General features: G+C 42.6%; 2 protein-coding genes across 8 annotated transcripts in view; both read left to right on the forward strand.

Moving 5' to 3' along the window:
* The window catches only part of LOC124404813 (unconventional myosin-XVIIIa), a 78,976-nt gene extending 59,118 nt beyond the window's left edge, over positions 1 to 19,858 (forward strand). For 3 of the 6 annotated variants that reach the window (XM_046879216.1, XM_046879217.1, XM_046879219.1), the window contains 11 exons: positions 11,400 to 11,528; positions 11,664 to 11,807; positions 11,958 to 12,047; positions 15,328 to 15,687; positions 15,854 to 16,008; positions 16,395 to 16,518; positions 16,584 to 17,038; positions 17,136 to 17,448; positions 18,007 to 18,270; positions 18,353 to 18,690; positions 18,800 to 19,858. In XM_046879216.1, the coding sequence (XP_046735172.1) occupies positions 11,400 to 11,528; positions 11,664 to 11,807; positions 11,958 to 12,047; positions 15,328 to 15,687; positions 15,854 to 16,008; positions 16,395 to 16,518; positions 16,584 to 17,038; positions 17,136 to 17,448; positions 18,007 to 18,270; positions 18,353 to 18,690; positions 18,800 to 18,806 (2,379 nt within the window). In that variant the 3' untranslated portion in view covers positions 18,807 to 19,858. Of the gene's footprint in view, positions 1 to 8,418; positions 10,850 to 11,399; positions 11,529 to 11,663; positions 11,808 to 11,957; positions 12,048 to 13,799; positions 15,214 to 15,327; positions 15,688 to 15,853; positions 16,009 to 16,394; positions 16,519 to 16,583; positions 17,039 to 17,135; positions 17,449 to 18,006; positions 18,271 to 18,352; positions 18,691 to 18,799 lie in introns of those variants that run through there. The other 3 variants (XM_046879218.1, XM_046879220.1, XM_046879221.1) reach the window with 3 other exon arrangements.
* A 451-nt stretch (positions 19,859 to 20,309) lies between these two features.
* Positions 20,310 to 23,953, forward strand: LOC124404814 (facilitated trehalose transporter Tret1-like). Of its 2 annotated transcripts, none has more exons than XM_046879222.1 (4): positions 20,310 to 20,354; positions 21,084 to 21,134; positions 22,303 to 22,393; positions 22,596 to 23,953. In XM_046879222.1, exons 1-4 carry the CDS (start codon positions 20,325 to 20,327, stop codon positions 23,951 to 23,953), a joined length of 1,530 nt encoding a protein of 509 aa, XP_046735178.1. In that variant the 5' UTR covers positions 20,310 to 20,324. The 2 variants fall into 2 exon arrangements, with proteins under 2 accessions (XP_046735178.1, XP_046735179.1); XM_046879223.1 differs by lacking the exon at positions 20,310 to 20,354 and adding an exon at positions 20,700 to 20,960.
* The last annotated feature ends 625 nt before the right edge of the window (positions 23,954 to 24,578 follow it).

The raw sequence follows: 24,578 nt of genomic DNA on the forward strand, positions 1-24,578 counted from the left end.
ATTTGTGCGCTGATCAAAAAGTACCGATTTTCTTACTTTCTCATTTTCACAGTCTTCTCGACGTCTCTTTGACGCTTTATTGTTAACCTCAAAAATGAATCCTTTCCATATGAAATTGATCTGCACAAATGTAGGATTCTTCAAGTTCATGTCCCAATTTTCTATACTATTTAAATTAATTCGAACGTCACGGTTGCTTGGAATTCGTGAAACATTTACGTAAGTCAAAGTGATTCGGCTGTGCAATAAAACAACGTTCAACCTTGATTCGTTACTTGTTTCATTATGGATAAAAGTTACAGATTTACAATCCGTAAAATCACCAAGGAATTGGCTGATTTTACTTGAATAATTATTGCTCTATTTTCATTCCAGTATTATATCATTTCGTTAAGCATATGAGGATTCTTCTTGTAAGGCAGAGACTATTGAAAATCAGGTTTTAACCGTGAATAACGGTTAAAAGAGTTTTGTATACATTCACTAAGTGACTTCTATGTGCGTTTGGTGTGCAGTTGCGGTTACCGTGATTACGAAAGAACAGCGTAAATTGCAGCTGAACAAACACGGGGCGCTTCTAAAATGTGTGAACTATCAATGGCTGCGTTTACTCTGCGCAGAAAAGGCATCGTTGGGTGGTTCAGAGCTGGATAGATCACGTGCGTCTTGGGGAAGTGACGATTGGTGGATAAACAATGAATATAGGTTTCTGGGACTTTGAGCTATCCGAGCTGCCAGATATCGACGTAACAGTGAAAAATTTTCCGAAACAAACTTTCGAAAAACCAGTTCCAACAGTAAAATCATGTTGTAAACAGGCGGGTATAAAATAAAACCGATATTTGCCGCGCTTTCTCGAAATTCCATATCTAATTAGGATTCGTTATACTGTGATTTGATCTATGGAGAAAAAATCATTTTAAAATTGATACGGCTGAATTCTGCGATTAATAAAACTCGTTCTTCACGTCTGCTGGACGTACAACTGCAGGCCATTTCAACTTTCTAATCATTACTTAGATCGTTTGGTTTATAATACAGAGCTTCTTTATATCACTCACAGTGACTATTGTGTACCCCAATGCTCGAGATTTTCCACCAATCGTCAACGTTTTACTGACTGAATATTAATACCGATCACATTTTCTTCGCGGTCCAAGAATTTCGGGATATACTCCAAACTTGCTTTCTTTTGCACAAAAAACGGATCAGGTCACGCTTGTTTTCCATTTGTAGGGAGTCGTAAAAATTTTACGATAAAGCTTCAATTCATATCTCGGATTTAGGATTTAGGTACGAGAGATTCTGCTTCGATACATTTGGTACCAAGAAGAGATTCATCTTTGAACAAAGTAGACTAAAACTTGTCGTACCGTGACGGGGCGACTTGAGGCTTTTATCTCGGTGTGGACGAGGTGACAGAACCCAAACGAGAGCAAAGCGAGTGCTCGTAGGAAGTGGACCGTGTCTGGTTGAAGCGCTTCCAAATAGTCCTAGAAGTATCGAAAATAATCTAAGGTCGTTAATGAAATCTCCAAGTGTTTCAGTGCTCGAAAAGAGAGAAAAATCTTTCGCCTCCTCCGCCAGTGATGTCCGAATTTTAAGGTATCGGCGATGAGCTTGACTGCTTGTACCAAGCCGAAGAATTCGGACAATCTTTAGTAGGGCAGGTCTGAAACTTGTCGAGTACTTATATCGAGAAACATTTCAATCCTTCTTTCCAGGAATGTTGAGTTTCAAATTATTTCTCAACACTTTTCTCCGATCTGACCATCCTAACCTTATTTCGACTGACGTACCCTCGCAATCATATCGCTGATGCTCAAGTAGGTTAGAGCTCAGGAAAAATCGCTGCCTAACTAATTAATGAGATGAATGTATAATAATTGCCTCATGAGCAAATGCTTTCTTGTCTATTATTAAATAGAAACTAGATTTACATTACATTACCGGATTGCTATACCATCTTTCACCGCGGATTGTGATTCGATGCTATCACTGCGCAAAGAGTTTGCTCAAATTATAATCCTCGTGAGTAGTTAACGGTCGAATAATGTAGCCCGCATTCGTTAAAATACTAGAGCAAAATCAATTGTTTTATCAGGTTTACCAACCGTCATAAGTTCACATGATAAATCGCCGCGATGTATGTAACCTCAAAAATTTTGACGGCATCTATAATTTATAATAAATTTTAGCCGTTGAAACTGTTTTTGAAGATCGAATGAACAGATTGCCAATCTGTTTATTCGTAAAAATTATTAATCGAAATGACCGAAGTTGAGTAGAAGTGAAACCCAGAGCCGTGAAAATTTTTGAGGTTACATACATCGCGGTGACCTGTTATCCGAACTTATAACCGTTGGACGACCTGACAAAACAACTGATTTTGATCCAAAATTTTTAGCGCATGCGCCTTAGATCATTCGACCGTTAGCCAATTACTCTATGAAACTTCTGACGATGCTCGATACATTTTTATCTCGATTCGAATAACGAAGTTTGTATCCCCCCAGTTTCCAATTATCGAGACTGTATGGGGTCGGGATTTCTTTTGTCGAGAGTCGAGGAGGGGGTCGATCAGTTTCAGATTCGGCTGAACTTGCCTGTGAAAGAAATTTCCTCCTCATTGCAACGTCTCGTAAACTTGTATCTCTAATTTATCGGACGTCCCCAGCTCTTGCTGTGAACAAAGTTTCTAAGCGAGCCGCATCCTCGACCTCGACAGGACAGAGGTTTTAAATCACCGTGTGTTTCGTTGTTGCAAAAACCGTCAGACCCCCATGGCAATAAATTGCATGGTTTTGCCCGGTGACTTGATTGCGCGGTCCTACTCTCCTGACCTCTTTCCACCCGACTTGTCAGCTAAATCATTCGTTCTTTCGTCGAAAAAGTTACGGACCAATAAGAAACCCAGTGATTATACTTCGAAACACGATCCCATCTACCTTTGCTTCTTTCCCGATCATCAAAACTCACTCTTTACTGATTCTGCGCGTCGTGAGAACGGTTTGAGAACAAGAAAAACGGGTTTGCGGTTATCGTAACGCGTTAATGAAATTCAAAAATTCTCTGATGATAATTTTTATTATCGAGTTCTACTTGAACCTCCGAAACCCAAGCGATCGCAACTGCAAATCCAACAGTAGAATCATTAATGGAATCGCATTTCTGTTGCTACAAAGTACAAACTTAGCGAAAAGCGTATAAAAATAAAACATGTGATTTGTGCTACGGTAGTAATAAAAAAATCTTTAGGTTCGTGCAATCGGCAGCTTAGTCGATTCTGAGTAGAAGCAACGGACAAACGCTGGGGCACGTAATTGCATCTCTGGAAGGTTTGCTGCATCTGGGTCGGTCTTGCAAGCAAAGTACAGAGTGCTTTACGGATGATAGATACCGCGAAGCGGCGAAGCAAAACATGAATCCCGAGGATCGTTGGCGCCTTGAGAGTCTCTCCAGGGTGTCGCGGGTCTTCGTAGATACTGTCGAGAATTTATCAGAGCGAGAAAAGGTCGCTGGGGTCAAGCGTCCCTCGGCGACTTGATCGGTTCTTCTTATTTCCTGGATCGTGAGTCGTTTCACGTGAAACGGGTACCCTTGAAACATCACACTTTTTAAGAATATCGTAACTTTGTAATTCGGTCTTAGATTCTAATCTATCAATAATTAGAAGATTAGGCGACATTGAAGTCTTTGAATATACGCTGAAAATTTGAAACGGGCCCTTTCGAAACCATCTTTATCGCTGCTTATCGTGATAAATATTACGTGAACATGCATTTCACGCATTTTAAAACTAGTTAAAGTTTAAACATTAGTTTATTGACATTAGAGACACCTACTGCAATACTTGTCTTGTTTTCTTTACGGCAAGGAAGTGACAATCGGAAATATCGAGTTATATTCAAGAAAAAGAAGAAAGAAAAAAAGAAAAATAGTTTTCTTTGAGAAAACTACCGAGTACTGATATTCATTCCACGTCTGCCGTCGACTCCTCGTTTTTCGCTGGTTCGTTATGCCAGGCCGCAAATTACTGCTCATTGAAACGGCATGATTATCCTGTCAAATTTGGAGCGATAAAAAATTCGCTCAATTTGTTGCCAGTAAAACTCGTTACATATCTCTCTCTCTCTCTTTTATATTCTCGAGCAGCGTTTAAATTCTGTGCTATAAATAAACAATTTATCTTTACAGTTACCCTTTTCATTTTTTCATTTTTTCATTTTATGTCTTATCGTGTGGACTGCAATCTAAACTTCTCCAACGATGAGCCTTTTCTCGATTATTATCTATCTCTTGGCAGACCCTGCTAATGACCAAAATCATTAGCTATGCTACTAACTACACTTTCCTGTAAGTCATCCTGACTTCTGTCTTCCGCTTTACTATTGACATCTATCAAATTTTCATTTTGCTACTATCCAGCCTTTTCCTCTCGTTTTTTTAAGCAGTTTCAATTTACCGCCTCATTTCCCAACCTCGTGAATTTTTAAAACTCTCGACGTAATCGCGCCATTGCTGTACGAAACAGAAATCGTCTATTTATAGTTTCTGAAAACCTATTAAAGCGCACATGTATATTGCAAAATCAATTGATTTCTCAAGGCTTATTTGTTGCTATCTAATTCGACATCTCAAAAACCCATTACCGAAAAGCCAATTAGTATAGATCATTATTGAAAATTAAGTGTTAAATGTGCATTACATATCTATTGAAACTCCAGGAACTACCATTTGATATAATTTCCTCTTTTCGAAAGTTAAAAAAAACATCTTTACTACAATATCAAAAGACATTCTATTTATACAGTTAACCATTTCTCGGCACTAATATGAGATAATCTAGATTAACAATCATTCCTTATCATATCTAAATTGCTGATAGCCCATCAGCTCATCAGATTCTAATCCTGCTAAATAAGATTCATATTTAAGATGAGAATATAATAAAAATTATTGCAGACATCTGAGGATGTCATTATAAGTCATCGCTTGCTCTCAGAAGGCAAGCGTTCGCTTTCTTGCGCAACAAACTCAGGCTCGATGGATTCAGGCGTGGGTTATATAAATAGTCGGCAGCGTTGGGTCTTCACTCGGACGACGTTGAGATGCTGCAGGGCAGCAGCGCATGGAGCGGAATCGGGACAACCGGTGTCGAACCAGGTAGGCAAGCAGGTGCTGCAATCCTCGACATCTCGAGCAGGTTCCGAGCGAAAGAACCCGGAGTTTAACGCAGGCAAAACCCTCGGCACCGTCTTTGGATTAGTACCAGTACCTACAGCAGTCCGCGACCCTTGCCTGTTTGCTCAGCACGCTCACGTTCGTCGAAGAGAATGTTACCCACACCAGGCGAGGATACGACGACAACGAGAAAGAGATTTTTCTCTCCGAGGAGAGAAGATGACCATTTTCATCTCGCCAGTTCACCATTGTATAAAGAATTTTAGTACAAGGCTTCTATAATGGACTTGTGATTTCGTAGGAGACTAAATTTTCGACATTAAGAAAATTTTGAAATAGTCGAAGCTTGTGTTAGACGAAATTTTCTTGAATTGGGAAATCCTGAGTCAGCGAGAACTCATTTGAATCTAAAAATTCCGCTAGAAAGTATCGATTCCGATTCCAAAATTGGGACTCATGTGATCCTTGTATTCATTAGTTGCACTATTTCTGGTTTTGACTGAAATTAATTCTCGAAGTTTTCTTTTCTCGAGTTTCTCAGATTCGAGGATCTATTAATTAGTCAAACTGAGTTTTAAGGCATAAATGAGACTTGAGTTCTAGTTGCAATATATGAACTGCAAAGGAACAGAAAATAAAGAGCGAGTTCAAAAATTTCAACTCAAGTATTTTATCCCCGAATTTGACCGCAAAAATGATTTTGCAGTAGCTTAATCGATGATTTAATTTTGAGATCCGTCGCTTCGAATATCGAAAGTGGAGTCGTTCGATCAGTTTCTCCGAAGGTCTACCCACTTGATACTAGATACTACTTGAATTCTTACGCCTACTTGTCGTTTTTTTCTTTTCAATCCGCAGTTACCTCAATCGCGCATCTGTACATCCGATGTAATAAGATGCTATTAGCTTTTTACCGGTTACTTGAAACCGGTTTACCCGATGAATTTAGCGAGCTTTGCACGCTGATCTTATACTCCGCATGTATATATTCAAACGACACATTACGCACAACACCTGTGACAACAATTGCGGCATTCTGTCGAAGTTTCAACTATTTTTTATGTACTGTCATATTTCCTTATTCACCTCCGTACAATTTCATGTGACAAAATAATGATACGTATTTCTGAAAAAAAAAATCCATAAATTCATGACAGAACGTTATTCAAACTTTTTTTCACACCATTTACTCGTTTCACAACCAAAGTATCGTAATTTCATGATTAACGATTGTGTTATCAACCGAACCTAAACGCGTTTTGAAATTGACCAATCGAATCATAGCATAAAACTGTCTTTTTCCTCATCGCATCCCCAAACTGTTTTCATAAATTACTTCGCGCACTGATTCGGAATTTTTATCCCGCGATTTTGGCATGATCGAGAAAGAGAGAGCAGTGAAATAACGAGAGATGCTTTGCTCATACCCTCATACACACATAAAATATATGTCTAATCCAACGGTTGGAACCACACGCGATAAAATTGTTCCACTTGAGATATATTTCAATGTCTTGGCCGCGCCTTGTGACCACTTTCACTGGGGGGCCTCCTCCTCCTCCTCTTCCTCCTCCCCCCCAACGCGGGATATTTCTATACACCTGATGTTAGAGAAAGAGAAGAAAAAAAAAAACAGCTACGTAATTGTCTGCTACGGCCATTTTCGTATCTTTTAATTTTATGATCACAGTCTGTCGTTAATGAATAACATCGCTGTGTTCAAATTTCATTTCATACATGTATCGATATAACATTGGCAAACCTCGTTTACCTATACATATAATTACTGCGATGGAATCGCTTTGCCAAGGGTTACACGCTTACCATCTGCGGGTGATTCCCATGAGGCAGAGATTTTATTCTATTTCCTTTTTTAATTCTTTGTCCCTTAATCGCCTCCCCCCCCCCACCCCGCGCGCTTCTTCCGCCTTCAACACTAGCCAGTAACTTTTTTTGCTCTTCTTACTTCTTCTTCAGGTTCTATTCCCGCTTCATTTCCGCTTCCCTTGGTCTAGATCGTTAACTGAACTTGAGATAATTTTTTCCCATATAGTTGCCTCACTTTAAATGGTCATTACGTTCCAAGAATGGAATAATGTAATGGAACCCTGACAAGTCTTAAGTACCTAATTCTTGAAAATACTGAGTAACTTCTCCAATTGCAATATTGGGAATATTATTTGATACGTGATGATTTTTGCACCGATTAGTTGATTAGCCAGGATTGATCTTTCGGGTGGGTCTTGACCTTCTCCGACTTAGCTAGAAATCTGTGGGTTTCTTAGAGGACTGAGGTATAAAACTGCGGCAGGAGACAGCTACGGCAAAGTTGGAGTAACCGGTCGCGTGGACGAGAAGTTACCAATTGTGTTGGTTCTGCTTTGGCCAGGTGCGCGAGGTGGGGAAGGTGCACGAAGACAGGGGGGCGCACCTGACTGACTAGCTCTCGGTATCCGAGAGCCGAGAGCCGAGAACGCTCTTCCTGGACTCAGTCCGAGTTGGTGCCGCGAACTGCAATGTCGCGGATCCTCTGCTGCCTCGATCGCCATGCCAGTTTGTGTCAGTGATAGAATCCCGGCCGAAGATTGATTATGGATTTCAAAAAAATGAAACAGAATTGAAAACTTTCTTGCCACCCGATAGTCCAGAATCGTCGCGAAGTCACGGAAGTAACAATCAAACTGTGTCCACGTGCCATTAATCTCGATTGTGAAAAACGGTATTAAGACTGTTGTTTAAAATAGTATAATAACAACCTCAATATCGAGTCAGGCAATAAACCAGCCGGCTATAACGGTGAACGATTGACTTACGTTAGCCACTGAGTTTCAATAAACCGTCGCGTCTGATAGATTCCTTCGTAAATTGATGTTTTATATTATTAGCAGTGAAGGTTTGTTGCCGTTGTTGGCCGGTGTGTTAATGTGGCTCCATAAAAATTTATAGTCATGGCTTCAAACCGTTGAAGACACCCTGGAGTATCGGGGCTTTAACTTGCTGACCGTAGTATACGAGGATCCAATTGTAGACTAGATAAAGCTAGCTGCCTACAAAAGGTTTCTGTGACTTGACACTATCTAACCAAGACTCAGCCGGAGTGCTGCCGATGTATTATATTAAGGCAACACACAAGCTTGACCGCGAAGCGTTTCATTCAGTAGACGTTTGTTGGTTGAGAGGAAAGTCGTGGACCTTTGATAGCTCGTGGAATCAGTGTGCAACGTTTAAGTACCAAATGACGTGTCCCATGATAGTGGCCAGTGTATAATCCACTAAATTTGATCGGATTACCACACTCTTTGAAGGAAGAACTCTCTGTGTTCATCGCGTGTGATTGAGTGTAACGGTAATCATGGCTTCGGCGAAGGGCGTTTGCATACCGAAGTCGACGAGTGGTATCGGTCTTCAAAAGTTTTACAATAATCCAAATTGGTCTCCATCCGGACCTCAGCGTTTGGCTAAAGCCAGAAGCACGTCGAACATTGCGAAGCAACTTTCATTAGTCGTAACGAATTCGCAAACACAACAACAGGATAAAAATGGCATTGGTAACACGGTGAACAAACGGCATAGTATCAACGGACTTCCGAACAATAGATCATCACCTGCAGGTGCCGTTACAAACAAAAGTGTGCGGTGCTCGACTTCATCGGCGAAGTCGGCCGCGCCAAACGTGACCGTGATACAAATATCTGGAAGCGACGCTGGTTCGGGAACAAACAATCTAGCCGGTAGTCCAATCCCGGCAGTACGCGCAAATGTCCCTGGAAAACCGCGTCCAAGTCTGAGCAGACTGAGTCGAAGCACCCAGTCCTTGAGCCCGACGAAGAGCGAGCTACAAAAGAAGACCAACAAAAAAGAGAAGGAAAATTCGTGCACCATACTGGAGGACAGAGCGCTTTTGAAGAAGGGTTTACTACCCAAAAAGCCGGACGCTGTTCGAAAAAAAGGTCTCAACCGATCCACCAGCCTGTGGAACGTTCCTGCAGACTCTATCCAACAGCAAAACACACCTTCAAAAAACAGACATAGTATCCATGAAGAAAGCAAAAGCAGCGCAATTGGAAGTGCGGGAAAAAACGAGAACAGGGGAATTCTAAATCGCACCACCAGCTTGTGGAGCGTTCCGTGCGCCACGGGTTCTGGGAAAATGTCCAGAGCAAAATCCGTGTCGGGATTGCGACCCAGTCGAATTCCACTGTTCACACAACACCTCAGCACTCCACCTGCGACCAATTGTTCTCTGGTCGATCTATCGCGAGTAGATCGTATCGCAGAGGTCAGTACATCCAAGAAGGTCGAAGACTGCGACGAGCTGGACCGATCCGTTGACGAGCACATTTACCAGAACTGTCAAGATACCGCGGTCAAGCGAGTCGATCCAATTTATCAAAACTGTCGGACGAACTTGCCAAACCCAACGAAAAATTTACCCATTTACGAAAATCTCAAAGGCCAAGGTGTGTCCTTGGAAAGGATCGACGCTCTCAAGGATCAAACTTTGAACGAAAAACATGTCCCGGTGAAGAAGGAACTGCTGCGTACCAAGTCCGTACCGTTAGAGATTCACGATTCCGTGGACCTGGAAAAACGTGTTAAACAGTTGATGGCTGAGCTAGACGAGGACAATGATAACAAGAGCTCGAAAAGTGTGAAGAGAGATTTGAAGATAGACTTAGAAACTTGCCGGGCGAATCTTGCTAAGAGTAAGCAGGTCCTCTCACGAAGTCGTGATAACTTGAATAGAAGCAGAGAAGAACTTGCACGGAGCAAGGAAAACTTGTCGCGTAGTCAAGAGACATTGGAGAGAAGCCGTGGGTTCGCGAAAAGTCATGAGAGTCTTCTTCGTCGTGGTGAGCCAGAGACAAACATCCAGGAAATACGTCGGAACTGGGAGAACCAGATTAAAAAATCACAAGAAAAGTCGGAATCTCCGATGACGATGAGCAAACCTTCACCGAAACCAAGAATCAACACGAACACCGTGAACTTGTCGAAGAAACCGCCTCCGGTACCCGTAGCAACGGATGCGCTCCTCGAAGCGAAGAGAGTAAATGGCGCGAAGAGGGTGAAGGACATCGAGCACCTCGTAAACTTTTTCAACTGTAAAAATACAGCTGAAGTTGTTCAGCAGTCACCTGGGGCAAAGGATATCATTGTTCATAGTGAATGGAACAAAAAAGAATCTGTCGCAGCTAGCCCAGCCGCTGACGACAACAACAAGAACATGTCGAAGAAGGACAAAAACGGATACATGTCCGACGACAATTGTTCCGAAGACAGCGGTCACATGAGCAACGAGAATGACACGGAATGGAAGGATCGCAACGAAGAATTGAAGAAGTTCAACAAGAGTGAAGATTTCTTGAAGGACATTATCCAGGACCTTGACACCAGTCTTGAAAGAACGATCGAGGTATTTAACGCCACCCCGATAGTACAGCGCTTCATTCCCACCGAGGACAAGAAATCGGCTAGAAAAAGTTTGTCCATATCCAGCGGCGCCAGCAGCATCGAAAGCTGGGAAGATGCAAAGTCGCAAAGCCCAAGGAACTCCAGCGAGAGCGAAAGCTGGAAGACCTCGGCTCCGAAAAAGACGTCGTCGGTTATACCGTTGGCCGAAAGACAACAGGTCACCATTAAAACTACACGCTACCGTACTCAGGTAGTGGGCGCTTGGTTGTGGAATTAATTTACGCGCAGTCAAGCTGATCCTTCTCATTTACTTATCTTCTTTTCTCTTCTTTTTCATCCTCACGCTGAGCCTGATATTTTCAGATAACGAGCTACTGAAATACTTTAATTCTTTTCAATCATCTCAACAGCATTTTGGATCGCCCAATCCTTCTGCCCGCCAATTTCATTAACAGCTCACAGTCAACTTCAACTTTTGCCAAGAATTCTCCCGACCGTTGACCGTGAATTGCGAGTACTATTATAATTTGCAATAAAATTGTCAACAGGTTAGAGCTTCGATTTCCTTACCATGCTCATCCGTTGTTGTTTTATTTATTGCTTAGTATTCATTGGAATGTAAATAATCATAGGGGTTGTCTTTGTATTTATGCAGCAGGTATATTAACACGTTGGTATAAATAAGAATACTGGCATAATAATATCTCAAACCACGCGTTGTAACTGTATCGCTTTTATCTCGCATCAAGCGAAGTATCATTATCTAGTTAAATTGGACGCGTGTCCATTTCCGTTGACAGATATTTTTCCGCTCTGGTGCGTTGGAACAACTCGAGTCTCAGAGGGATGAGAAGCTAACCGGTCACGTAATCTTACTGCAAGCAAGATGCCGCGGATATCTCGCACGTCGCAAGCTCAACACCTTGAAGGTAAACGTCGACGCCGTTAGATTGACTCTGCAATTATGCCGCTCACAATGATCTAGAACCATAAAAACTATCAGCGTGAACTTTTTCCGACTACTGAAAATCTTCTTGCAAATGTAAAACACTTTTATGTTACAGTTGCAAGACATGGCAGTGCGGTGTATACAAAGGAACGTGAGGAAGTTGATGTCTGTGCGAGAATGGCCCTGGTGGCGTCTCTATGTTAAAGTAGCACCTCTCCTCAATGTCCACCGCACCGAAGATCAGCTCAAGGCAAGAACGGTGAGTCGTTGGTGCTTCAAACTTTCTATATTAACTGTTGAGATCTCACGTTTATACATATATTTAAAACTGTATTTGAATGCCAAATTAACCCGGAGAGATTCGGGAGATAGAAAGTGCTTTGCTTACATCAACTTGATTGCTTTGCAGGAGGAACTCGAGGTCCTCAGGGCCAAGGTTGAAAGGCTGGAACAAGAACGAAATCACCTGAAACATGACAACGACAAATTGGAAAATAAGGTGAGTCTACTTGTGTATGATTTTTCATCAGTAGATAAGTAGGTTGACGACAATCTAGAGTCAAAATCTATTGTAATAAACTTGAATTAGCCGACACGTAGCGAGGCTTTTGTGCGTTCCAATTAAATCTTTTGAATCCGTGTAATTGAAGGCGTGAATAGATGCTGGAACCACAATGCACAGAATTCTTGAACGGTCTCTCAACCGTCAGTCGTGAAGTTCGAAGTGTCCGACGTCCAGTTAACGTTCACATGAGAGTCGGAGTAGTAAAATACTGGGAGTTTTTTCATCTATTAATAACCCATCGATACGCATATCGTGCATATACTTTCTACCATTTGGTATGTCGGCGATGATCCGGATGTTTTCTGGTACCGAACACGTAAGTTGCAAGATTTGTAGGATTGTATGTGAAGATCAGATGAGAACGAAATTGGTTGCGTATTTCATAATGTGACGAGTCTTCCAGGTGATGATAGGCTTATACTTAGCAATCATTTAATTACATGGATCTTATTTGTGGCTTTGAACGCGAAATGTGCGAGAATTCGAGAGAGACGGAAAAAATTTTTATACGATGGACAGTAAATGGATAGAAATCGTCTGTAACTTTTATAACGTCTACTTGTGACAGCGTGCTATTGTCAGTTGAAGACGACGTTCTCCGCGATCGTAACATTGGTCCGATGGCTAATCGGATACTTAGAAAATGTCGAATTCCATTCTCGAGGAAGATCCATATGGAGGATGAATCGACAAAACTTTTTACCTCCTCAAAAAAGTAACAAAAAAAGGGCTGAAAGTGAGCAAAAACATCGGTTCTTTCCTGAGAAGAGGGCAAGAGCACCCGGAACTGAACGACTAGTTCGTCGACCTCGTCTCGCTGTCTCGTGTTAGTAAAAGGTGACGGCTCAAGGGATTCGCACACCTGCTACTCGTAAACCATCGGACTTTGGATTTGCAGTGGACAGATTCAATAAGAACAAGAGACCTCGAGTTGCAGCCGGAAGAACGAATAGATGGACGATAGAAGATCTTCTGCCTGATCCCTAATGATTCAGTTCATATTATTAAACTCGCGAAATGAGCTCGCCTCTCGATAGTTTACATAATCAAGACTATCGGATGCTTCATCGTAAATGAAATGAGGAACCCCTTGAAGGTGAGCTTCAAAGGGACGTCAGGTTCGGTTGATGTTTCTCACCGTACAATTTGACACCCGTTCTTCAGAAAAAGGAAAGTATCCATATTTATACGATCATGTTCCTGACTCCTTTGATGAGTGGTTGCAGTAACCGATTGAGGCCATATGCGCATTAGTCAAAAAATTCGACAAGCATGTAAGGGTGCTCCTGGCTCCTGAGTCCTAAATTCAAAATGCTAGTTTGTTGGGCTGAATTTTTACGATGGTTGTTATCTGGTAAGAAATATAATAACCGTTTAGTTGAACGTTTTTTTATTCGAACTGAAATACAGAGAAATACGTACGCGAAGGCAGGCAGTTAACGTTCCTTGATTACTAGCGATTGTGTAAAATAGGAAGGCACTCCTAATTAATTAACGATGTCGTCTGATCGCTACGCGTCGTCAACTCGATTCTCTATCCTCAATCGTGTTTTGCTTAAATGCATCTTCTCCAACCCTTCACCCCGGAGAAGAGGGACAGCCAGTAGTTGGCCAAAGGCCAATTCCGTCTGCCTTTTCTCAGAATAACTCAGAGGTGACCACCTCCTCCACCACCTCCGTTTCCACGGACGTTTTGCTAACAGCACACCTCTGGGGGTCGAAGGGAAACGGCAGTTGCAGTCCACCTCTCCGCTCGGCCGGTTCTTCGAGCTATTCAAAAGTATCCCGGTTACCGAATGTCAGTATTACGCAACCGAAGTTCATATAAAATCTGCGATCAGTATGTTCTCCGTTTCAGTTTAACATCTTAGCTATCGCGTGATGAGTGCAAATTACGTATAGAACAAGCCGAAGTGAATAGTACGAGTTTGATGTAAGGTTTGAAGCAGAGGAAGCGTTGATTCATGCGACGACGTTTCATTCAGAGAAATTGTTTTACCACGTCGCTGTAACACTGCGACGATGTAGTCAGTGCTAGTGACAGGAAATTCCCAACAATAGGCTTACACAGAGCTCGTACAACTATGCGGACAATGCACCATCTTAGCTTGTATCGTAGTACGTGACAAAAAGTACTTGAAACAACGGTCGGACATCTCGACACATCTGTCAGACCTGGTATACGGGCATGATGTAGCCGACAGGCACTCCTCGGCTTTCTCTTTGAATAAAAAATCTCCAATTGAGAGATTTAGAAATGCCTCTAGCGCCTACTATGCATGCTGGACCTATACCATCGGCGATGGGTTCGTCTTTCGTGGAAAATGGGTGCGGCTACAATGCAGCTAGGAGACAACCGATGCCGATCAGAAAGTCGATGACTAGTGATCTTGCTGCTGGGATCGTTGGTAATCATTTGCGAAGGCCGCCTCTTCCTCCGAATTCGTTTCAGCAGAGACCGTTGAACAAAATTGCTATAATAAAACCAAACGCATCGACAAAAATTATCAGCAGAAGCCCATCGCCATGCTTATCCATCGGTTCCAAAAGCTGCAGATCAATTACTCCGGTTCTTCCTCGGTCAACAAGGTCACCATCCGTTGGCTCGGTCAGTTCTCATTCGGGAACGTCACCGACGCCCAGAAGAACTTTCCCCCAGGAGTCTACGCCCATGAAACTCGACGAACTACAAGACAAGGAACAAGCCCCGGTCGTTTTCGATGCCAGTCTCAATTTTGTCCTGGGTATCGAGAAGCAGAAGGTTCGCCAATCCTTTCGGCCGACCGCTGCACATCTGGAGCCTGCCACCGCTTCCTCTTTTCTGTCTTCAAGGATCTCGGAGTTTCTTCAGCGGACGGATCACGTGATGGAGGAGTGGAAGAGCTTGGGGCACAAGGATGAAGCGATGGAGTTTGGATCGTTGACTAGCCTACCTCACAATGACAAACATCGTCCTCTAGGTCGTAGTCGCAGCGCGACCAACATCATGATAAAGGGTTTTCAGTACTTCAGTAGGAGCAACAGCGTTGCGAAAAGTCCTTCGGGTACTCTGTCTCGATTGTCTGAGGACAGAACGATGTCGGAATGCGACGGTGACGAGGTAGCGAGTAGAGCATGAATTACTTTTTAAGAACTCGCGAGAGCTAAGGAAAATCGGCCGACTTCTACTACAATTTTATTTGACCGAATGGTCTCCGTCTATTTTCTGTTCCAGTTGAGCGAAATCACCGCTGACTTCGCCGAGGAACACTCAACCTCGACCCTTGCTGCCGAACGTATCGACGCCGAGACTTCGGAGCGTCTCAGGCTGGAACGTGAACTCCAGGATGTTACCCAGGAGAACAAAAACCTCCAGCAGACAACCGAGCGACTGGAAATGGAACTCTTGTACGCCAGAGCTGCCGATCTTAACGGTGTTGCATCTGACGGCGAGGACGGCGACGAAGGAGGTGTCTACAAGCAGAGGTACGAACATGCAGTCAGGGAACTTGAATTTACTAAGCGGAAGATGGCTCAACAACACGAAGACGACCTCGAGCAACTGGTTGGCCTCAAGAAACAACTCGAGAAGAAGGTGAGCGTCATGGTTGTTATTAAAAATCAGGTATCACTCCCTTCCGGTATGGTTATTTTTACCAACGCCTATGCTGCGTCCTGGGATCAGACACTACAGCGTACCACTTGAAATATGTTTAAATTTAAAAAGACTGAATAAAAATCTTTACCATAATCCTCTTTAGTTGGCAGATGCATACGAGGAGGTTGAGGAACAACGACAGGTCGTTGGTCAATGGAAACGCCGAGTGCAGAAGCTCAACGGAGAAATGCACGACTTGCGTTTGCTGCTCGAGGAACAAACGGCGAGAAATAATCTTTTGGAAAAAAAACAACGCAAGTAAGTGAAAACGTTTTCTGTTCTATATATAGTAGATAGTCTTTCGAAAGCTTCGATACTGAATTTAGAAATGGAACACTCTGCATTTTCGTTTTACGAGAGAGTTGATTATTTCCATTATGTACAAGATTTACATTAGTCAGTTTCTCAATTCATCAGATCTAACAAGTGTTTGGCTTTCGTCCAAGCGCCACAGTACCATCACTACCGGTAAATAATTACATTGGCATCCGTGATGGACTGTGTCTGTTCGGTTTTAGTTACTGGATTGAATCCAGCTTTCGATAAGAGGAATATATCACTGTTGCCTCAAAGGTATTACCAGTATCAATAACGTGCGGTAAGACAGGGTAACATTTTATTTTTTTCGTTTTATTTTTCACCAGATTCGATTCTGAGACACAAAATCTGATGGATGATCTCAGACAAGAGAAAACACTACGAGAACGAATTACCAGGGAAAAAGAACTGGCGATTGCTGAGAAATTCACCATTGAACAAAACTTGAGTGTAAGTTAACTTTAAGAAACAATATTTTAAGAAATCGAAATGTAACAAATTTTACCATATTACAGGATGCCAGGCTAGAGATTGAACTGAAAGAGGAACGACTGCACAGTCTTACACAGGAGTTGGAGGATCTAACTTTCGGCGGAAAGACCGAGGAGGAAGTTGCTCAGCTGAAAAAGGCGAAACACGAGCTGGAAAAAAAGACTAAGGACCAGGAAGAAGAATTGGACGACTTTGCTGGGCAAGTACAACTCTTGGAACAAGCAAAACTGAGACTAGAAATGAGCATTGAACAGCAAAGAAAAGAAATGCGCAAAGAAATGCAGCAGAGAGATGAGGAGCTGGAAGAAGTGCGTGGCAATGCACACAAAAAACTCAAAGCTCTCGAGGCACAACTGGAAACTGAACACGAAGAGCGGACTATTCTTCTTCGAGAAAAACACGACCTGGAACGTCGGTTGGTAGCTTTCGAAGAACAGGATAGAACAGATCGCGCTGCAGACGCTGAAAATATGCAAAGGTTAGTTCAATTTTCACCCATTTGAGGGTTACTGTTCAAGTGAAAGACTTCTGCGCTACAAATACTCGATCAATCATTGTATATTCTTCTAATGTAGACTGAAGAGGGACCTGAAAAGGACAAGAGCGCTGCTGCGCGATGCGCAGACCATGTTGGAACGAACCAAAGGCGATTCTGCTGGCAAGGCTGCACTTCGTCAGCTGAAAAATCAGTTGGAAGACGCTGAATGCGCTCGGGCGGTTGCCGTCAAGGCAAAACAGGCGTTGGAACTTGAACTTAACGAAACCCAGGCTGCTCTTGAAGAAGCATCTCGCCTTCGCTCTGAAGCTGACGAGCGAGCTAATGTTGCCTCTAGGGAACGGGCGGAGTTACGATCTCAGTTGGAGGAAAACGAGGAAGAGCTGGCAGAGGTTGGTGAACATCTTTGAAGTCCCTTTTCTTGAACTTCGTCCCAAACTGAACCCCTGATGTACACAAATGATTTGTATAGCAGTGTATGGTACTAGCTGATTATAACAACAACAAAAAATATTTTAACGTATGAACGTGTGTGCGTTATAAGATATTGTTAATCATAGTTCATCAAAAACGGACTCTTCATCGGAGGTGTCAAACATTACAAAAATGTTTTCTATGTGTCCGATTGGTAGCTTCAGACATTTTTCTTGGTGTTAAGCATAACCCAGGTACCAAATGACCGTTAGAATGTGTGCACAACATCCCATTTTCAAATAAGAAAGCGATTTAAGACATACTGTAACTTGTGACACAGTATGAGTTCAAGTTTCATATTAAGGTTCCATGCACCCACAACATGAGTTGGAAACCATTATATTAATAATATACACACCATACACTACGCGTGTAGTATGCATTATAATATTGTACAAATGGGGCATTCTTTCCAACTCATGGATCATGCTTCCAGAGTGCTCTTTACTTACGTAATAACATCGGTTCACCCGCAGGTTCTGAAAAAGTATCGAGCAGTAGTGCAACAGGTTTCTGCAGAGCAGGCGCAACTCCAAGATTCTCAGGCGCAAGTGGTAGCTCTAGAAGCCGAGAGATCGTCACTCAAAGATCAACTAACCGAACTTTCGCAGCGTCTTGAGTCCGTGGAACAGCTTGGTGACCCAACAGCAAACAGTCTAGCAACTCGACGGTTAGAGTTCCGCACAAAGGAGCTTGAGAGTAAGCTAGAATTGGAGCAAACTACCAGAGCACGGTTGGAGGTCAGGGTCCATTTTCATTTACGGCGAAGAGTAATCGTGGTCCGTGTGTGTGTTACGAATCCTCGTCTCTTTTCTTTTGCAGACCCAGATCGCCAGACTAAAGGAAAACGTGGATAAACTGCAGACCGAAGCAGCTCTTCTACGTACGAAGGAACAAACGGCGCAGGACGCGGCGAGGAGATTGCAACGCTCCCTCAGGGAATCCCGCGATGAGGCCAGTTCCGCCGTTGCTCGGGAACACGAGACCATGAGAGCTCGACGCGACCTTGAAAAGACTTTGGAAGCAGCTGAGGCTGAGACCAAAGTCGCCCGCGACGATTTGCGTCTGGCTCTTCAAAGGATCGACGACCTCCAGAGCGCCATTCAAGGTGAATTGGACCTTGACTGCAGCGAGGAGGCGACAACCGATAACAGCGACAGGTCAGTGGCAAGGCAGCGTTGTTTATTCGAAGTGAACTTATCTCTTATTTCTAACTGAAGGAAAAACTCCTCTTTCAAGTAATATCTATCAAGTTGATGTATTTTTCAGTGATTGAACGAGTTTTTAACGCAATTAAAAAAGCGATAAATACAAAATGAAACTGGAGCTGATCAATGAGGGAGAGAAATAGAAGTACGATCGGAAAAAACAAGATTTGCATCGACGATTAAAAATAATCCTCTACGACAGAGACGGTTATCAAGAATGCAAATGGAACGATGAGAAACTGTCTCAAAAGAATATAACGGTATGTCGCATTCTCAAGTTTGGTGAAATATAAAGTAACATATATTAATTAGAGACCGTATAGAATTGATTACATACTGTTGCTGTGTGTGATTGCGAAGACAGAAGTGATGAGTGCGACTATTATAGCATTATTTTTACTATTCATAGTAAATAATGAAATCAAACAAAAAACTAAGCAAATAAATAAGAAAGCTGGACTACGTTTACGATTACATAAGCTGTACTCCGACATCTAGAATCTAAAAATCCGAAACACGAATCATAGCACACTTTATCCTTATCAAAGTGTGGTAAATCACGGAAGTCGAGTGTCGTATTGCTTACATCGAAGAATTTTGTTCCTCTCGCTTTTGTACGCGTGTGTTATTATAACGCTGTTAAATGTCAGAATTGCCAAGTGTCTTCCAATTATTTCGACAGCTCGTAATCTCACTCTTACTTGGAAGTATTTTATACCCAAACGGGCTCGTAACAATCGTTTTATGTTTTACACAATTTGACCAGCATGCTGGCATACAACTTCTGCGTCAAGAGGCTTGAATACTTAACGCCAATCAGCCAAACTGTGGAAACCTGTAATATTTTCATTCTCTACGACATAATTTATAGATGTATAATCAATTTACCCGTCGTGGACGATGATGACGTTCAATAAGCTAATCACTAAGTTGACTTTAAACGATTGTATAAATGATAAATATGTGGTTATTATTATATAAATATAAGATGATCAATTATCTTTAAGGATTTATGTAACTTATTGCTTTGTATAATGCAAATCTTATTTAATTATTTCACAGGGTTTTCTGTATTAAAATCCCAATCCCCAAACTCAAAATACACAACAAAATAAACATCCGTCTTTCTCGCAGTTCGGCTGAGCGTCATCGCAGTCAATCCCGCACTTTCCAACCAGGTAACACACCTGTTGTTGGAAGTACCGAAAATAGCCGCCAGGTGTCGCAGGGAAACTGGCCGATCTCACGACAAAAAAGACTGCCAAGTTTCAGTAAGATCGAGAAACTTTAGTCTCCAGTTTTGATGTACTTCTCTACCGCCCAATCATAACGACTTATTCGTTTTAAGGATATTAGTGTCGATTCTGACAAAGTGTTGATCCTTAGACTTCCGGAATTTGAGAGCTAAAATCGCCCTTGAAAAGTGCCCAAATTAGTGTCTGGCATCATGTATCAACTATATACAAAGTTCATATCACAGGGCTAGCCGGTATATCGGTTTTCCGGTCCTCTTGAGGTTAATCAACGAATTCCAATACTGCTAATTGTCGAATGCGAATCATTAACGAATTAGTGCCGGAATCAGCATGGTAACGCTAGCTGACTCACCACTCACGGTGTGTAACAATACATTTCTTGAAGCCAGACTGAATGTTATTGCTTCAGTAAAGTTCGTTTGTGTTCGTCAAAAAATCCGGAAGAATTTGAGATTCTTGATTCGAATTTGATTGAACTTAGCTTTGTTTCCTGGAAAGGTGGCTTGAATTCATTTTTAATTATCCTGGCTGTCTAGGCATACAGTCACAAGTGAAAATTCTCGCCTTTTTCATAAAATACAACATACTATTTGACTTTGCTCCAGCATAATTGAAACCGAGTTAACGCTGTGAATTTAAAAACGACTTTTTGAAGAGGTCACGAACCGATCTATGCTTGTGCTAAATATTTTTATCAAATCGTAACACCTTCATTGCGGCTCTTGACATGCTCACATACCACATGAATATGCGTAGACACATTGATGCTGATAAGTGTATGTTCGTTATCGCTTCAGCAAGGCTCGCAAGCGCGTCGGCTAGCTTCCCCAGCGATAATTCCGCTCTTTTCTTGTATAAATACAAGATTGCTACATTAAATTATGTATCCGTTGCACAATGGCCAACTAAGCTTGATCATTTGAGCGAGTGCAGTGCTTGATGTCTAACCAACACTTGTAATAACTCGTGAGTATAGTACAAATCCGTTATCTAAACATCGTTAACGCGAACATACAGTCTGTTACCTAACGGCGTGACGATCAACCGCAAATATTTGCATCGTTAAACTGAATTATGTTGGTAAAATAGTGTACAAGCGTCTCAACGATGGACAACGACAAGGTGACTGCATTGAGCTTGGTAAGTTGTTTTTCTATTATGTCTTCGAACTTCGTGCTAGATATTCATTCGACTCGCGAACTACGGGATGTCTGACGATGGACCTGCACACGTGGGTCTCCGGACAAAGCCAGCTATCGGAGAGACGTGGTCGAGCGTTGTGCCAACTTTTTGCGCCAATCTGAAAGCACTTTGGCCTATTGATGTGATTATGTCGGTTGAGCAGTGGTTGTCAATCTGACTAAACTAGACTTGCTGAAATGGTGTAGAATGCGTTGGGACTCGATATGTGATGAGTTGAGTAAATGGTTGAAGTGATTTTTGATATCAGTGCTCCGCGTGTTTACCGTTTAAAAATTGTGCGAACGATACAGGAAATTTTCAACTGCAAATAACTGCACGAATTTTGAAATATTTGAAAAATGGTTCGACAGAAAAATCCAATTTATCTCAGAGGTGACTGACCCGTCTGTTCGTTGAGTGTTCCATGCGTGTATATCGGGACGTCGTTGCAAGGAACATGCGCGTGAGAAGTCAGAGATTATTTTGGTGAACCTACCAGGCCGGGGGAATCTCAAGAAACGAAGAGTTGCGAGAGGACAGGAAAGACGCTGAGGGGGAGAAAAATAAGAACTCTTTGTGTAGGATTATCCAGCGTTTTACGTTGTCTAAGCTTCCCAGTGACGTAACGACACGCGCGCTATTTTCACGTTCCATTTTCTTGATCCGCAGTTCGCGTCGCCGTTTTTCCATTTACGCTTCAGTTGTTTAACGCAATTGATTGACTTCTCGGTTGGTACACGATATGGTAATGTCTATCGCATTTAAACCAGATCAAATTACTCACGCTCTTCGGTTAAATTTGTGTTTCTCATAGTATGGCACCAAAGTTCAAACGCGATCTGTGAAATTGATCTGGACTTGAAACTCGATCCTCTTGTTTTTACGAATGCACGATATGGTGACCTATCATATGTTTTATATGCCGTATCTTACGGCTCTTCGAATTATTGTACCCATGCTAAGTATAAATCACGATGCTAATTCGAAACCCATGGACTCGACTTGTCCCGATTGTCACACTATGACACTTGATTGAAAAAGTCGTCAAGACCCGATTGCAGCATCATAGATTTTTTTCAAATTATACCTATCTAGTCTGTAGTAAAATAAAAATTTTCTTCTCAAGGTCGATAGGTCGGAGATGACTGGTTTTTGCCAGCGCAAACCCGACCCAAGCGGGAGAACTCAGTGGAAGCAATGGATGGGCAGCATCACTGGTAAGTCTTCTGGATTCTGTACAGTTCAAAATGAGACATAAGATCATTCTTAATGCGTTTGATCTGAAAATTGTGCTTTCCAAGCTCGACTTATACTTCCATTTCAATAATTAATCACACCCTAAAACTTGAACTGAACTACGCGACTTGATTTCACCAACTCTCACCACGAATTCAATTCAATATCAATTTACGTTTGCAGCAACGATGTCGATGATCTCCGCTGGCACTGTCTACGGATGGTACACGATATGCATTTCCCGTCTTAAAAGTCCTGAAGCTCCGGTACGTTTTTCGTCTGACGAAGGAGGCTGGCTTCTGTCTTTGACTGTTGTGGGGTCAATGATAGGGCCGTTCATCGGAGCTGCTATGGCTGATAGTATCGGCCGCAAGAAGACCCTGCTAATATCTACTCTATACTTTATTATTGGCTGGGTAATCGTGGTCTTCGCCCGAAACGTGCCAACCTACTACGTGGCTAGGCTGATCCTTGGCATTGGAGTCGGCGTTTCGTACACGGTAAATCCGATGTACGTTTCCGAGGTTGCCGACGTAAACATTCGTGGTGCTCTTGGAACACTGATAGCCACGAACGTGTTCACAGGTTCATTATTCGCCTGTGTAGTCGGGTACTGGGCGTCCATCCAGGTCCTCACAGTGATACTCCTTTCCGTCCCAATTTTATTTTTGGCAACATTCATCTGGTTCCCGGAGAGCCCGTATCACCTGGCAGCGAAGGGACGATACGAGGAGGCTATGGCAGCCATCAAATTTTTCAAGGGGATCCAGGATGACGTGGAGGTCAGGGACGAGCTCGACTTGATTTTACAAAACATAAACGAGAACATAGACGAACAGAGCTTTCGGGAAAAGCTGTCCGAGCTGCGTTTACCCAACAATCGCCGGGCTCTTTTCATCGTCATCGGTTTAATCGCCGCCCAACAACTGAGCGGGTCCTTCACCACTACTTCCTACCTGGAGGATCTCTTCAAGGACGCTCACATAGCCCTCGACGCCGACCTCGCGACTTGCATCGTCTTGGCAGTGAGTCTGGTCTCCTGTACCTTGTCCACGTACACGGTGGAGAAGGCAGGCAGAAGGCCACTCCTGTTTGCCTCTACTCTGGGCACAACCACGACTCTGGGTATTTTGGCGACTTACATACTCCTGAAAACCCGGACCTCGATCGATGTTTCGGTTGTAAACTGGATCCCAATTCTGGACGTAATACTTTTCCAAATCGCGTACCAAATTGGCTTGGGAACCCTGACGAACTCTTTGATCGGTGAACTTTTTCCAACAAACGTCAAGGGCATCGCCGGCGCCACAATCACTGTTACCGACGGTATTTTGGGATCCACTATTTCCAAGCTTTATCAAGTGATCGGTGATATTCTCGGGATACACGTCGTTTATTATTTTTTTACTGGCTCCTGCCTTCTCGCGTTCTTCTTTGTTCTTGCGTTTGTACCAGAAACTAAGAACAAAACATTTGCTCAGATACAGATTGACTTGGGTGATAGGAAACTTCAGTGTGTTAAGCGAAGAAATAAAGACTGATACTTTGAGTCGTGCAGATTTATTTTTTATCTTATCTAATTGTCTCTGCCTGTTAATTAGCATAATTTTTAGAATACCACCCGACCTTCCCTCCCCCCCCCCCCCCTCTTTCCGTCTCCTTCGATCATCTTTCGATATGCAAATAAGAGGAATATGGCGTGACTTACATACCGTCAAGCGGACATCGCATCGCGAAAACATTTATTGAAACTCCATAGCTTAGCCTGCAACAAGAAAACCAAACATGCTTGCAACACTAGGCATTCTCATCATCGACAGTGTGTGTCTGAATAACGGAGTTTTGTATAAGTTATAAACATAATAAGTCACGGGTCGCTGATATAACTCAAATACGCACAAGCTATCCGTGGCTCCCAGCTGACGTTCATCGGCATTTAATCAGTAACTGTACAACTGTTTTACTCGCACGAAGTATTCTGGTGATCTCGTATCAAATACTGTTGAGATTTCTTTTTGCTGTTGTTCTATTCCGAGGTAATTACTAAATACATTATTACACGCAGTGGAATAGAATTAAACTCATTTCTAGTGGATTGAAACGGCCATAGGTACCTGATGGTACTTGACGTAGCTTCGTGGTCAAAGAAATACATTCTTGATAATC

Source organism: Diprion similis, chromosome 3 (genome assembly GCF_021155765.1).
Source record: "Diprion similis isolate iyDipSimi1 chromosome 3, iyDipSimi1.1, whole genome shotgun sequence".
Classification (NCBI taxonomy): Eukaryota; Metazoa; Arthropoda; class Insecta; order Hymenoptera; family Diprionidae; genus Diprion; species Diprion similis.

Coding starts and splice junctions, on each gene's coding strand:
- LOC124404814 (XM_046879222.1), top strand. CDS start 20,325: ATGGTAACGCTAGCTGACTCACCACTCACG. Junction 20,355..21,083: donor TAGCTGACTCACCACTCACG/GTGTGTAACAAT, acceptor TTGGTAAAATAG/TGTACAAGCGTCTCAACGAT. Junction 21,135..22,302: donor AGGTGACTGCATTGAGCTTG/GTAAGTTGTTTT, acceptor TTTCTTCTCAAG/GTCGATAGGTCGGAGATGAC.